Consider the following 14,475-nt stretch of genomic DNA (forward strand, 5'->3'; position numbering starts at 1 on the left):
ATAGTGATTCAGGAAATCCTTATGAAATCTATGAAGCTGTCAAGCATCTATTCGTGTACTTTTAAGCATTTGTAAGCTTTGCATCTTTTGAATAAACTTTGAACGAAAAAGATATGTGAGGAAAGGGGCCTCAAGGACGCAGTCAGCTTGGGCATGACAATGCAGTTTCTTGGGTGCTAAAAGTTACCATGTGGCCTCCGCACCAATACCGTTTGACTTGTACCCGGTGTGACTTGTTCTCGGCCTGAATGGCGCATGATTTGTTCTCGGCCATAGCAAACGAATATGACGGTCCACCAAGTTCCAGTATTCTCAGAACGGTATCAGCATGCCGGTGGTCGCGTTGAGATCCTGCCGGGATTTGGTACTTTAGAAGAGAAGGGTCAAGGAAGCGTGGGCATGGATGCTTCAAGAAAGACCGCAGTGTTTTTTTCAGCTATTTTACGTGAAGGCAGTTCTTTACTATGCTCGCTTGACAAAAAAATTCTGCCCTCTTTCCAGGTGTGGCTTCCAATGGTAGAATGGGTTCGGTCTAACTTAGTTGGTTGGTTTGCAGATGTTCGGGCCGCATTGAATCCTTAGAACATTTCCGGTTGCAATTGTACAGGTCGCAAAATACGTACGATACGGATATGAATACGAAAAATGATAGCAGCCTTTCTTAGTATCTGGTTCCCTGTATCTACCACGTCTGCAGGAGCATGCAGGGGGCAATAGTAAGGCTCTCGGAGCAGGGCCAGCTCAGCTGCAGTTACCTGGGGACGGACCCGTGCCTCAGCGTGGCCGCTCCCCCGGAGAGCCGTGAATATTCACTCAGGGAGGTGGAGCAAGAACTCAACAGGCTGGAGAGCGCCATCAAGTCCAGCAGCGAGGGTGAGCCCACCCTTGCCGTTCCCTGACGTGTTCGCTGCTGCAACCTGAAAATATCTGTGGATAACCGCCACACATTCTGGCTTCATAACTGTCATCACATCCTTTACTTTGTCAGGATGCAGACATTTCACAAGGACATTAACGGAACCCTTGAGGATATGAAGACGAGCATTTATTTTATTTTGTCAGGTCTCGTATCCTAGTACCCTGAAAACTATCTCAGCAAAACTGGCACTAAGCAATGCAGCATACCTCCATGCATTTCCTTTATCTGCTCGCGGTCTCTCCCTTTTTCTGTGCTTCTTTGATTATCTGTTATCGAGAGAGACAGAGAGAACGATAAAGACAATCATTTATTCCAGCCACTTCTCTTTCAGCCACAGCCTCAGTGGATGAACTTTTGGGTCCTAAGTGTCTGTGGTCTAGAGCCTGGTGCCTTCAGTGAGCGGCAAACCAATCTACTTAGCTAGTTCATTGAAGTAATATAATTGCGCTGACAAACGCAAGTTCGTCCACCACCCTGGTGCAGTGCTTGGTCATCGCCTCCTTATTCTTAAACTATTTCCGACGGTCTGTTAGTGAAGTGGGGGTTTAGAGAGCTTACGAAATTAGTAGAGTCGGTGCCGCGGCTGGCGAAGGACAGAGCTAACTGGAGAACAATAGGGAAACCTTTGTCTGGCAGTGGCTGCAATCTGGTTGATGGTATGACGATGTCTGAAAAGGGGACACCGTGCTGGGAGCTGATTTGCGTTTTCGGGCGCGCGCTCTTGAGTGAAATGCATGCGCAAGGCAGGAGTCCCGATACCGCTTACGCGATCCCAAGTGCTCGGCGCTTCACAACTTCGGCTTGGCCTTTTACGCCTCGCGATCAATTTCGTAGTATGTCAGCGAAAAGTTCTGTGAACAACAGCAGCACTGAAGTTCGCACGCTGTGAGCTTCATTAGTTGACTTGAGTGAATGAAATTGGTATTGGTTTTTCTTTTCTCTTCCAGTTTTCCCCGGACGCAAGAAGATGGAGACCGACCTTAAGGTCAAAGTGTTCGCTGGTCCCATGTCCGAGGTTCCTTGCGTGAGTACTATCTTTTTTTTTTATTTTCTTCTAGCGTCTTCTGTTCGTGTTGTTGGGCGGTGTATTTCTGAATGTACCTGAAACATGTTTAAATTATCACAGAAGAAAACTATCACCTTACTATTGCCATTCTGTTCCAGTCTGATGAAAACGTTGCACTAACGGAGGACGGCAACGCTTTTATCCCAGCTCTAATAGTAAAGGTGAGCGACGATAACACAATTCTAATTAGAGCTAGCTATAACCAGTTGTAACTAGTTATAGCTGGTTAATTAATTCTATTTATGTGTCCTTGATTTGCTTTTCGTGCTTTTTTTGACGCCGGCTATATATTAAGAAACATTCTCACCTCGATTTCGAGGGCTCTATAACTCACAGTAGCGTCCAAATTCTTCTCGCAGCAAGTTGTTCTGAGCCGTTGAAGGAAATACAAAACTCGAACACTCACTACGTTTAATTCTGCTTTTAGGAAGGCGCCTTTCCTGCGAAAAATGGCGTCCTCCTGCGTGATGTACACAGCTCATTTGCATATAGCACGCGTCCAGAACGAAATATGTGCCCGCATGTTTCGAAACCTGCTTCCGTTGCGCAAGGGGCGTCCTGATTCATGCGTGAGATTCCGCCGCCAAGAGCGGTTTGTCAAAATTTCACTTTTCGTACGCCTGCTCCTTCCTCAGCTCATTTGACTTGTGCGAACAAAGAGTTCTTGCCTGTTGTAGCAAAACGGCGCGAACGCGCGTAGCGCGCGCAGTCAGTCTGATCCGCTACCTCCCCGCGAAGCCTTTCGGATGCGCCTCAACAAAAGGTTTCGCAGGGATCCAAGTCGCTACAAAGAAATGAGACAAACTAAAGGGAGCCGTGGCCTGCCTAAAAGAAACGCCGTCTGACTCCGTCCCGGGTGCGAGTGGGGCGAAGAAGGGGGCGGCTGGGAGAGCGGCGAAATCGGCGTTTCCGTCGACGCGTTATAAAGTGCCGCTGCTCACAAGCAGCTTCATTCCGCTCTGCCAGGCTTTCGCAATGCACTGCGTCGGCACTCGAGCGAGTGCTACTTCGAATCCGCTCAGTGCGCGCCCCCCTCCTTTTTGCCTAATCCCGCGGCCGACGCCTCTCTCGACGCCCCCGCGCGCGGCGAACGGCCCCTGTGCGTGTGCATTGTGCCTCTGCCGTAAAACACGCCGTGCGCCGCGCAGAGTTCACCGACTTTCGCGCCAGTGGAGACGCTTTGGAACGCGCCTACTGCGAATCCCCCCTCCCCGACGCAATTGCGACCGGGAAATTTGCGAAACGCTTCTATATGTGCAAACTTTCCAGAGAAAAAGAGTGGGGAGGGGGGGGGGGGGGGGGGGTACGCGCGTGGGATGTTCAAGCAGCGGCGTATAGGCTACGAGGCTGGCGTATGCAAAACACCGTCCAAGACATGTGAGCACGGCGGCTTGCATAGCTACGCGCGCTGCCGACTACGTTTTGTAAGCTTCTGAAAACGGCTGTCGCGCGCTCCTCCACGTGCCTTTTATTGCCCGCTGCATGCCTCAATCGCAAGGTATAGGCGCTGCCAGGGCGCCTGCATAGCTGAGCCCATCGAATGGAATCTGTCGCCCGCCGATTGGTGCCGTCATGACAGCCTGTGTACGCGGAGAACATAGTCCACTCTTTGTTTTACGACAGGACTCGAGGCGACTTCCGATCGCCTTTTTTTTTTTTTGCACTCTTTGCTTCAGCTGTCACGCTTTTGTTCAACCGTGCGTTATTGTGGCACATTGCGGGGAACTAAATCAGAGGTGTGTAGTTGCAGGAGGAAGAAGTGCAGGCGAAGAATGCGTGATAGACGCACCAAAGCTGTACGATTGCCGGAATAAGTACGCGCATGCGCAGAAGCGCAACCTGTGTCACTTGTTCGCGTAGCTTTATTAAATAAATGCGCTGCATTCTTGCCGCTAAATCAACTCAGATTTTCGACGCGTTATGAGAGGCTGCCATTTTTTTTATCTCTTTAAAGCACGGACATTGAAAAGAAAGCTGTCGTTGTTGTTGCTCAAGTTTATTATTAATTCGCCGCTCACATTGTTTTCGTCCAAAACTGTTTGAAATTGAGCACACGGCACATTTTCATACAGTGCCAGTTTTATTTCACGAGGAGTTCTTTTCCAAAAGAAAACTTGTTTTAATATACTGTCAAATGGATAACGCTAAACATCGTTGCGTGATTAGGCTAGTAATTGGAAAGTATGGCGAAAAGATTGATGATTACGGAGGAGACCGCGGCAATGTTGAACAGTCGGGTGAAAAAGCCAGAGTTAGGATGAGTAGCGAGGTCGAAATAGTGAGCGAGTATATGCTTACTTGGACCAGCAGTCACCGGAGATCCGGATTATTGGCAAGTTATAAATTACCTGGTGAATAAGTCTGGGCTGCAGCGCATTCAGCAGACATTCCGAGGAGCAGTTTACAGGCATTTTCCGAAAGCGAAAATATGATAACGTACCCAGTGTGGACTGCCAGTAATCACTGTTAATGCCAAATCTGGCGCCTGTTCAGGAAGCTTACAATAAAGCTGAGGACAGTACAGTGAGTGATGGGAGGTAAAGCGATAGCTGCAGTGTTGGTGGAAAGCACGAGTGTCGTAGATTAGAGAAGAAATGGACAAATGAACGCGAGCAACACGAGTAGTGCGCAGAAGGAATAATCGCTCATCTCTTAGAGTGAAGGAATTAATACGAAATTAACGGAAACGGGCTTTGGAATGGCAGGAAATCCGAGGAAGTGATGAAGTTTAGAGTTTCGCGGGGATGGTGACGGCCGTGATTGTCGCAGGGCAGAGATAACTGAAGGTCACAAGAAGAAGCCCGGTTCCTGCAATGGACTTAACTGGTTGATAACGATGACTGCCCAATCAATAAGACGGCAGGATGTAATTACAGGATTTTGCTTGCCACGACTAAACTTACGGTCCCGCACGACGAAGCACTAGTATTACATCTTCGCAGCAACACATGTTCCTAGAACATTCCTTAAGAGTCTTTAAGAGATATAACCTCTCAGGTAGCCAACTCTTTTTTTAGAAATAAAAATTACAAGTCCATGTTCTGAAGAAGTGCGCGCGGATAGTTTAGAGGATACAGTTGTACTCTTAAAAGTCCTTTTCGTCTGCGACGCACCCTTCAACCATTTCGCGCTTGCATGTGTTTCTCGCAGGTTCATCTTGAATCCTCCACACCGCTGCACGATGTTCGTATCATGGTGGACGTTGCCAAGCCGCTGGTTGCCTTGAACGGCGATGTCACACTCACCAGTCTACTGGATCACCACCAGATGGCATTTACGGTGAAACAGGCGGGGCCTATGTTGCCAAGTTCCCTAGACCTCAAAGTGGTAGCGCTCTACCAGAATTCATCCGGTATGTCTTCGTGTATCCGTTGAAGAAAAATTCGCACTGTTTTCAGCGTTAATCTAAGCATAAAGTACCGAGCTAAGGACGCATAATGTTCGCTATTGCTAAATACCATTCACATGGTATCACGGCTTAACTCAGCTCTTTTGTGAGCGCCGTAGGATGCAGGCTAGCCTATAGAGACGGCAGAAGGAACATTTCGCTATAAAATTTGCTTCTTTGGTCTTTACTCGAAGCAGTGAAGAACGCTTGTTCGCTGCGTGATGATATTTTCCGATCTGTCTCAGGCGTACGTGATAGCTCCTGCAGTGCTTCATGTGAGCAGCCAACGACATTTTTTTCACATTTCAAACTTGTTCTCTGGAATCCACTGCCACTACGCCAATTTGACCTTGGAACCTCGGCTATTTAACCAGGCGGACAATCACTGCAGCGATATGGCCACAAAGATGCTTAATGCTTTGAACTTTTTTTTATTCGTCGATATTAGCGCGTACTGCGTTACGAAATCTAAGGCTATAACTGTTCAGGGTTAATGATTTTCACGTCGTTCTCACGCAAGTGATGCTTCAACACACGCGTGACCACCAGCGCGCTGCACTGTATCTCGGCGCTCCGCGTCTGATAACAGCCTGTAAAAAAAAAAAAAAAAAGAATTGCGATAGAGGCGAAGTGTTGGGCCCGCTGGCAAATGGTCAAAGGTAAAACGACCAAAGATGTCCGCAATTTTCTTGTGCCCTCGTTTATTTCCCTCTCGTTTTCCTCTAAGCCCCGCTAGTCTGTAAAGCAGACGATGGTTTACGCGGTGGGCTTCGCTCTTTTGACAGTAAGTTAGCCGTGTTCAGTGCGAACTTGCGCTGAGGGATATCTCTCAGCTCGTGCCTGTTACGAAAAAACTTCATCAGCGGCGTAGGCTTTGAAAATAACTATTCTCTACTTCGCAGTATTGATCTACATTGCAAGATAAGTAATTAATCATACCTTGGCGATGACTTTGCCTTCACTGTACGCCCCGCTCGGTCGAATGTGCAACTGCAAATATGGAATCAGACTCTACAAGTCAATAAGTCTTTCAATAACAAATACACACTGCATAAACAGAACCATGTGCCCCATTTATAGAGGCACTGCGAGTTCCGCTTAAACAAAGCAGGGGCAGGATTCTGAGTGTAGGTGAGGTAAGTGATGCATGTTTAGTTCCTTTGAACAGAACGAGCTTCCCGCTCTGTTAAGGGGCTTTTGGTTTCGAAGAAAAAGAGGGGCCCACTTTTTATTATTGTTTCCTTTTGCAGTGAAGCCAATTTAAATCGAAGGCGCAGCTAGACTGCAGTAACGTTCAACTCGAAACAATTTATCCTCGACAGAAAAAATACTGCTTGGGAAAAAAAGAGGCAGCTACTGTTTAACCGGGCTTATTTATTGCGTCCGCTTCTCGTAACGAATTCGGTTTGCATGCAGTGAGTAAAATACACGACTCATTTTTTTTTTTTCTACGCGGCAATGGTCGCGACCACTTAAAGGCTTAGTTCAGTGTTGCCCACACAAATGAAGCTAGGGAAGGCCGCCGCGGTGGCTCAGTGGTTATGGTTCTCGTTTGCTGACCAGAAAGACGCGGATTCGCTCTCGGCCGTGGTGGTCGACTTTGTATAGAGGCGAAATTCTTGAGGCCCGTGTACTGTGCGATGTCAGTACACGTTAAAGAACCCCAGGTGGTCGAACTTACCGGAGCCCTTCACTACGGCGTCCCTCATAGCCTGAGTCGCTTTGGAACGTTAAACCCCCACAAACCATACTGAAGCTAAGTCAGAGCGCAACGATAATCGCGTCTGTTCGCCTACAGCTCATTCACAGGCTCACAAGGCCACTTGATTTCAACTTGAATGCTGCGTACAGGACATCATTTGGTTTGACTGTGCGACTCAACTGGTTGCGACATGTTTGCTGTATTTATTCTTTGACGATTGCTAAAACGGCTCCCCAGATAGCATCAATGTGTCTCCACGTAGTAACGCAACGGTCTAAGCGACGATTTCTACATTAGAAAGCACCGACTTTGCTCGTCGGCAGACAACAGATGCATCTGTTTCCTGTATTCATCAGGTGTTGACAGCGCATTCCGCGTTCCGCAAATATATATTTGCAGTTGCTTTTTTCAACCGAGGTGCGCCGGCGGAGGGAGAATAGAAAAGGCACGTGAAAGGTCTTTCCTGCGCAGCAGACGTCACCATCGGCGGCATACTCATGCGCTGTATTCCGCTGCGTGAGGCACAGGGCCAACGAAAGGCGATAGTAGTAAGTCCGGGTGGCGCTTGGAGAATAAAAGTACGAATTAGGTACCGTAATTTCGTCGCTTCAGTGTCACAAAAATAAACGCAAGCTGTCGTCTGCTCTACACTGGGTCTGCGGGATCGACGGTCACAAACCACGCGAAAGCTTGTCGCCATTCGTTCGCGTTTCCTTTCATTTGATACCTATAGCTGAACCAACAGACTATTCTGAGATTTATGTTGAATATAGTGCTGATTTTGGCGGTTTAGGAAGCGCTTTTTCCGCCAGTGCGTGGTTGTGTTGATGATAAAAAGTCCTATCATGATCACGCCAGTTGTGTAATGATCGTACTGCACCTCCTAGTTTCCATTGTGCCTCCTGGCTGTGCAGTTTTATGGAAGCGCAGTGTTTAGTTAATTTTTGGTTCCACTTGGTTAATGGTTATTGCTTGCCACGTTGCAAACAACTGCTTTCAAGCAAGTAGTAGCCGTGCTACTGGTGCACAATACATTGTTTAAGTACACGGGTGCACGTTTTTGTGCACTATGCAGCGTCATGCCTGCATTGCAGATTTCATAAACAGCTCAGGTGTAGCTTATTTTAAATGCGCTCACCCTGTCGCTTGCAGCTATGTCATCACCAGGTTGGAGTTTGGCACCAATTATATGATAGGCTTGAGCTGAAGAGATTTGTGTGGTTACGGTTTACCTTCTAATGCGCCTCAGTAAGATCTCTTGGAGTAGCTGGTCCACCAGTGCAACTCGTTCAAACAGCTCGAGAGCAGGCAGTACGAAGGAAGACAGGCCTACAAATGTGTGTCACGTCTGCGCCTGTCTGTTTCGGGTTTCTTTTTTCGTCAGTGGCAGTTTTTTGAACGTTTACTGTCACTCTGCCGGTCTTTTACACCACTTCAAACTGAGAAAATTAATTTATCTGACGGTATTTTTTGTTTCTCCACTCACCTTGCCCTTTCCCCAGGTGCATCGCAGGTGGTGCAAGCGTCCATGCATTTGCCGCTTGCGCTCGTAGCGCGTCCATGTGTGGCTGAAAGAATGTACGAGCACAAGTTGACCATTGAAACTAACAAACCATCTGTGCCGTCTAACGAGCTCTTTCCAGGTCAGTGGATCTTCTCTTGGACGTGTCGTTGGCGCGCCCCAAAACTGAGTCGAAGCCAGTTAAGCTGGCGTACTTCGCCTGCGTATGGTCCCTTCACGAGGGAATCCACATTTTCAGATTTCACCTGTGATATTACGTCGCAGACCATCGGCATACAATTTCTTCACGGACCTCAAGCTAGCATCTTGGTATCTAAATCGTCCCGTAAGTGCGATTAGTCTGAGAGTCCATTCAATTTCGCGTTAACACACGACATTTTCTGTGGTTATGATGCAAAACTTTCATTACTTTCATCGTCTGTCATGCCTCCGCGTTTTTGTTTTTTTTTTCTTTTTCAGAGAAGTACAGGATACAAAGTGACAACTTCTCCGCTCTCTGGATTCCTGTGTTGGAGCTTTTGAGGAGATTACACCAGTATTATAAGCGCTCCGCCAATGACGAACCACTCAAGTGCAGTTACGGCTCAAGTTTACCGCTGCAGGAGTATTTTTCCGTCATCGACGATTATTTCAAGGTGCGTTTGCTTTGGCTGTTCGCACCTTTCTTTTTCTTTTTTTAGTGGGAAACTGTTTTTTTCCTTTTGTGTTAGTTATTTTCTTTGAAATTGTATAATTTTATGAACCCGCAATGCTTCATATCCTCATCAATGGATTTTTCACGTTCTGATTCATCTACTAACAAGCACTATGGTGTAGAATGACAAGAAGACTTTTTTTGTACAATTTAGTGGGAACAGACATCGATTTGATTTGACCTTATGCCGAGTTTTTTTTTTTTTCAGTTCCCGGAACGTCAGGCCAGATCTTGGCACACTTAGACGAGGACAATAGAAGTTGTGTGCATCATAAAAAAAAAAATAAAAGAAAGACTACTCATCCGCTCTTCCTGGAGCGAAGGATTAATGAGAGCCATAGTTGACACTTGTTTTGCGGCTGCCTTTGCGACTAGTCTGCTGTCACGGGGTATCTAACGCCGTGCTCTTACTCATGTTTGCAGATAAGGCAGGAGGCACTGGAAGTTGAAGAACTACTCAGCCAAAGAGCAGCTCAATTTCGTGTTGTACAAAAGTGTGTTCTTACTAAGCTTAAGGACAAGACTCCTACGCCTCTGAACAATTTTGACTCCTTGTTGGAAGTCACTCAGAGAGAGGTGAGAATTGTTTTGCTCGCGGTGTCTGGTGTCACATATCTGGAAAAGGCAGTTACGTTGTTTTCGATTTATTTTGTTTATTGACGCCTTCTTACACAGGCGCTCACAAAGTCTTGCGCCGCAGGCGTCCCATCGTCCCTCGTTTAGCCGCATGCGCATTAGCGCTGCTTTCAAGACGTTAACAGGAACACAAAAATTCCAGGGCCGAAATAAAATTGCTCCATTGGTGTCGCATGTTTACTATGTGTTGATTCTTTCTTTTTTCAGCTTTTGTCCCTGGGCAAACATGCAGTAGAGATAACAAATGAATACCAAAACATGCTGTCCAAGCTCAGTTCGGCTAGTCAGCTACTGGTTTTGCTACTGAAGCTTAAAACACAAATGAGTTCCGAAGACCATAAGATTTTACAAGACATCTTTCATGTCGACCTGGAAGCATCTATCACTGAGGTAAGGCTGTATTTTAATGCACCGTAGCCAGCGGTTCTCTTACCCCGGTAAGCGCATTCGGCTTCTCATGCAGAAGAAAAAAGGCCTTGCATAAAAGGCCTTGCATAAAAAAGGCCTTGCATAACTTCCAAGTTTCCAGTTAAGCTTGTATTCTGCCGATGAGCGAAGGGAGGCATGGAGTCGACTCATCTGTGGTTCTCAGACTTTGATGCTGGTTTAGCTAACAAGAGCAAGTAAATGGCAGAAAAAGGTTAGTTTAAGGATTTTCGGCATCATTGGTCAGTGGGTAACCAGATTTTTTTTTTTTTTTTGCGGGAGCCTAAAATTGTTCGGTTGATGGAAAAGGGGCTTTTAGAGAGATTAGGGTGATTAGGGAACTGTACTGCTTGTATATTGGGCCGGCCACATTTTGGGGGGTATCAGCCTGATCAGCCACCCTCGTGATAAGCAAGCCACTGCTGGTCAGCGTTCGTACGCAACTGTGTTAACCACTTGCTTTGGCTTTCAGTAAATACCCCTAGAAGGGTCATCCTCGAGGAGACGCAAATAAAGTGGCGATGACGCAGGCGCAATAAAAAAAGTGCAGCGCGAGATTTCACGTGGATGTGCAAGCCACGTGCGGCAAACAATGAAACAAACGAGCAAAAGTAATGCGGAGCACAGGGTGCTCACTTCGTGAGAAGCTGGTTATACTAACGAAGCATAACCTAAGCAGTTTCACCGCTTATCTTGACCGATGCTGCTACAAGCAGTGTCCAAAATAATCGCTTCAAACAAAGCCTCTGAGTTTACGCTGATGACACAAGAAGGGTATAGGAGCAAAGACACTTGTTTGGCGTCTCAGTCTCCTTGGTGCAGAACTTATCATCCATGTAGAGTTAAAAGTTCAAACTTTCAAAGCTCATTCAAAATATACGAAGTGCACAAAGGTATTAAAAAAAAAAAAAACTCTACTTCAAAAACAAGTTTGAAAATTTAGCTCTGTAGTGCCACTTTTCGGAATGAATTGTTAAGAAAGATAAATTCGAGTGGCTGTACATATTAGGACACAAACGTGCAGCAGCACGTGTGTGCAGCAGGTTAAAAAAAAGCGAAACCTGTGGTAACCCAATAGTCAGCCCACCAACGAAAACGACTGTACTTGAAGTAACGGTCACAAAGCAGGAGGCACGAAGAGATAGCGAGGTTCAAACTACTGTCCCAGCATGACAGCAGCGCTCATAGACGAGCTAGCTAGCACAGCTGTGTTGTGGCCACCGTCGCACCTCGGCTCTGTCTTTCGCTCACCGCCAGGGCTGGGAAGAGAAGGTGGAGGCGGCCATCTGCCACCTGCTGCACGCGAGCCAGTCCGACGAGGAGCTGCCGCCGGTGCCCAAGGAGCTGGCGCCGCTCAAAGACGTGATCAGGCTCAAGCAGCTCATCGCCATCGCCTTCGAGAAGGTGCTGGACGGCCTGCGCTTGTCGCAGAACGACCAGACCGGCCGCAAAGGTGGGCTGTTCTACGCGCAGGTCACGAAAGACGCAATGACTCGACGTGAGTCAAGGGTGCGCTGTGCGTAAGGCGATGTGGAATGCTTGGCGGAGCACGTTTGAGTGGCGGACGAGGGTGCATCCAGGCGGCGAAGTTTCCGCCGTCGTCATTGGCGTCCGTCGCTATTACGTCGTACCCACAAGGCGAATCTTAAGTGTCCCCTCAAATTTTTTTTGCCTCAAAGCTACTGGCGGTAGTCCGATCGCTGGCGCCACCCGTCGATTAGCTCTGGTGTGTCTCGAGTCCTCTCGCGGCAGTCCCTTAGCTGCAAGAGGGGTCGCCGAAGGTATTGACGTCAGGGTATCGCTTTTACCATGGTTTTACAGCGCACATCAAGCCCTCGCATAGTTCGTCCACCGGAGCTACATCTGAGGTCACATGTCGCACAGCAACTTTTCTTTTATTTAAGACAAGTCAAGGGGTAGGTATTTATTAACTTTTTCCTGCGTGCCTGTGAATGAAAAATGATCGGTTGCATCGCTTCAGAACGGTAATATGTTCTGTCCTCTGCCGCTTGACAGAAGATGGATGGAAGATGGAAATGTTTTGTTCGACAAGTTTTTGCTGCAGCGATGTTCTAGATTTCTAAATGTTGCACGTTATTGAAACAGCAGTGGGCGCTACGGGTTGGGTGAGAAATAACCGCTGAGCCGTAATTCTGCCCAATGCCCTGTATTTTGAGTGTGATGAAAATGCTTTGCCGATTCTGATAATTTCGTTCCAGCCAAAAATTGACTCAGCATTCCCCGATTTCAGGAGTTCATGATGAGGGAGAGTGGAGAGAGACAGAATATGTGCGCGTAAACCTTTTATATTCATCAATAGACAACAGTTACACCTCACCGCCACTTCCATCACCTGGGAAAAAGCTTGCAGACAACAGCTGTGTGCGGTGCCATGCCCAGAAATTCTGGACAAGAGCATCTTTCCAAGAGAAAGTTGTTTACAAGCGCAATTTTTTTTATTGCGAAAGCAATACTGCTCGCAATTTGAGCCCTTCAGCGTCGTCCCGGCGGTGTAACCACGTTTGACCTTTAGCATGACCTCCGCTGTGACGTCACGCCAGACGGAGAGATTCAGAGCCCCAACTCGTCTCGTCGCCGTCGTCCCAGCGTAACCACGCTGCGCCGAGCAGCAGCTGCGCGCCCAACTCAGCTCGTCGCTGCTGTCCCTGCGGATCCACGCCGCGCAGAAGCTGCGCGCAGCTGCCGCGAATAAAAAAATTAAAAATAAAAGTAATAAAAATAATATGGATAAGAAAATGAACTAAAATAAAAAGTAAAAATAATTTAACAATATAAAAATAAATAGAAAATTACAGAAACGAAAAAAAAATAGAAAATAAAACAAAATTACGAAAGAAAAGCTTAGCATGGTGGAAATCGCCACCACCCCATTTCAAAGGGGGCGCTCCTATCCATCCATCCATAAATCCATCCATCGATCCATCCAGCGGTTATCCGCAACCTCGGCCGCCGGCCTTGGCCACGTAGCTCGCAGCTTCTAGACAATCATCCGTTAGCGTAAGCCGCTCGTTTTGGCGACCGAGGCACGCATAAATCTCCCAGCACGTGGGGGCCCTCGAGTGGTCAGTATAATGCCATGTAAAACAAATGGGCAAAACTTTAATAAACATAAGTTTACTAAGAGCACTACCAAGACACACCACCAGCCAAACCAGGCGCAGCCAGGGCTATTGCTTTCACAACTTACCGGGCTTAACCAAGCTAAGCCTCTGCCATTTTTTTTACTTATCGTAAGATTGCACCTTATATGAAAATCAATATATCCTCAGATCCCTCCTTAGGATGCTTGTAGTTTTCTGCTATCTATTCTGAAAAACGCACCCCATTGGTTGTCTGTGGAAGTCAACTACTCTTTGTGAGCGCAGTAGCAAGATTTTGCTATGCATCGAGAGGTTAGACCATTCCTGTCAATATGTTTATAACAATATCGTACAATATTCTACAGTTCTCTCCCAATTGAAAGTGATGCTCAAGAAAGAATTGCAGTGTGTGCCACACGGGAACGTGTCGCCAGAGTAGCAGCTTGTACAAACTTTTAAGAGCCGCCGCGGTGGCTCAGTGGCGTTCGGCTGCTGACACGAAAGACACGAGTTCGATCCCAGCCGCGCCAGTCGCATTTCGATGGAGGCAAAATGCTAGAGCCCGTGTATTGTGCGATGTCGGTGCACGTTAAAGAACCCCGGGCGGTCGAAATTATGCGGAGCCCTCCACTACGGCGTCCCTCATAGGCTCAGTTGCTTTGGGACGTTAAACACCATAAAACCAAACCAATCTTTTTAGACTGGACCCCAGAGCCAGTATCACGACCATAGGACGAGCACTCGTGTATAATTCTGAAGTTGGTGTTCAGTGGCGCTGAGAAGAATGCATCCAACGCTCGATAATTCCTACTACAAAGCTGTGGCACACAAAGTGAAAACACGGCCCCTCACAATCAAGTTACGGGAGTTGTAGCACAAAAAAATCATATTCGATTTGCGTAGGTCAAATGCGAATTGGGTGCGGTAACTTTTCGGTTTTCACTCCGGTTCCGGTGTTCGGTGTTCACGGATGGTAGCTGTTAGAACAGCGATAATGGGTTAATGTCCCTATATGTGCGGA

General features: G+C 47.3%; 1 protein-coding gene across 3 annotated transcripts in view; it reads left to right on the forward strand.

The window, feature by feature from the left end:
- Positions 1-14,475, forward strand: part of BBS9 (Bardet-Biedl syndrome 9) — a 42,715-nt gene that overhangs the window by 24,847 nt on the left and 3,393 nt on the right. For 2 of the 3 annotated variants that reach the window (XM_089579138.1, XM_089579139.1), the window contains 10 exons: positions 698-873; positions 1,867-1,943; positions 2,084-2,146; positions 5,136-5,337; positions 8,578-8,718; positions 8,836-8,922; positions 9,057-9,232; positions 9,715-9,867; positions 10,135-10,317; positions 11,611-11,806. In XM_089579138.1, the coding sequence (XP_089435264.1) occupies positions 698-873; positions 1,867-1,943; positions 2,084-2,146; positions 5,136-5,337; positions 8,578-8,718; positions 8,836-8,922; positions 9,057-9,232; positions 9,715-9,867; positions 10,135-10,317; positions 11,611-11,806 (1,454 nt within the window). The remainder of the gene's footprint in view (positions 1-697; positions 874-1,866; positions 1,944-2,083; positions 2,147-5,135; positions 5,338-8,577; positions 8,719-8,835; positions 8,923-9,056; positions 9,233-9,714; positions 9,868-10,134; positions 10,318-11,610; positions 11,807-14,475) is intronic. The other variant, XM_089579140.1, reaches the window with a different exon arrangement.

This window comes from Amblyomma mixtum, chromosome 3, assembly GCF_055824585.1.
Source record: "Amblyomma mixtum isolate Tamu chromosome 3, ASM5582458v1, whole genome shotgun sequence".
In the NCBI taxonomy this organism is placed as follows: Eukaryota; Metazoa; Arthropoda; class Arachnida; order Ixodida; family Ixodidae; genus Amblyomma; species Amblyomma mixtum.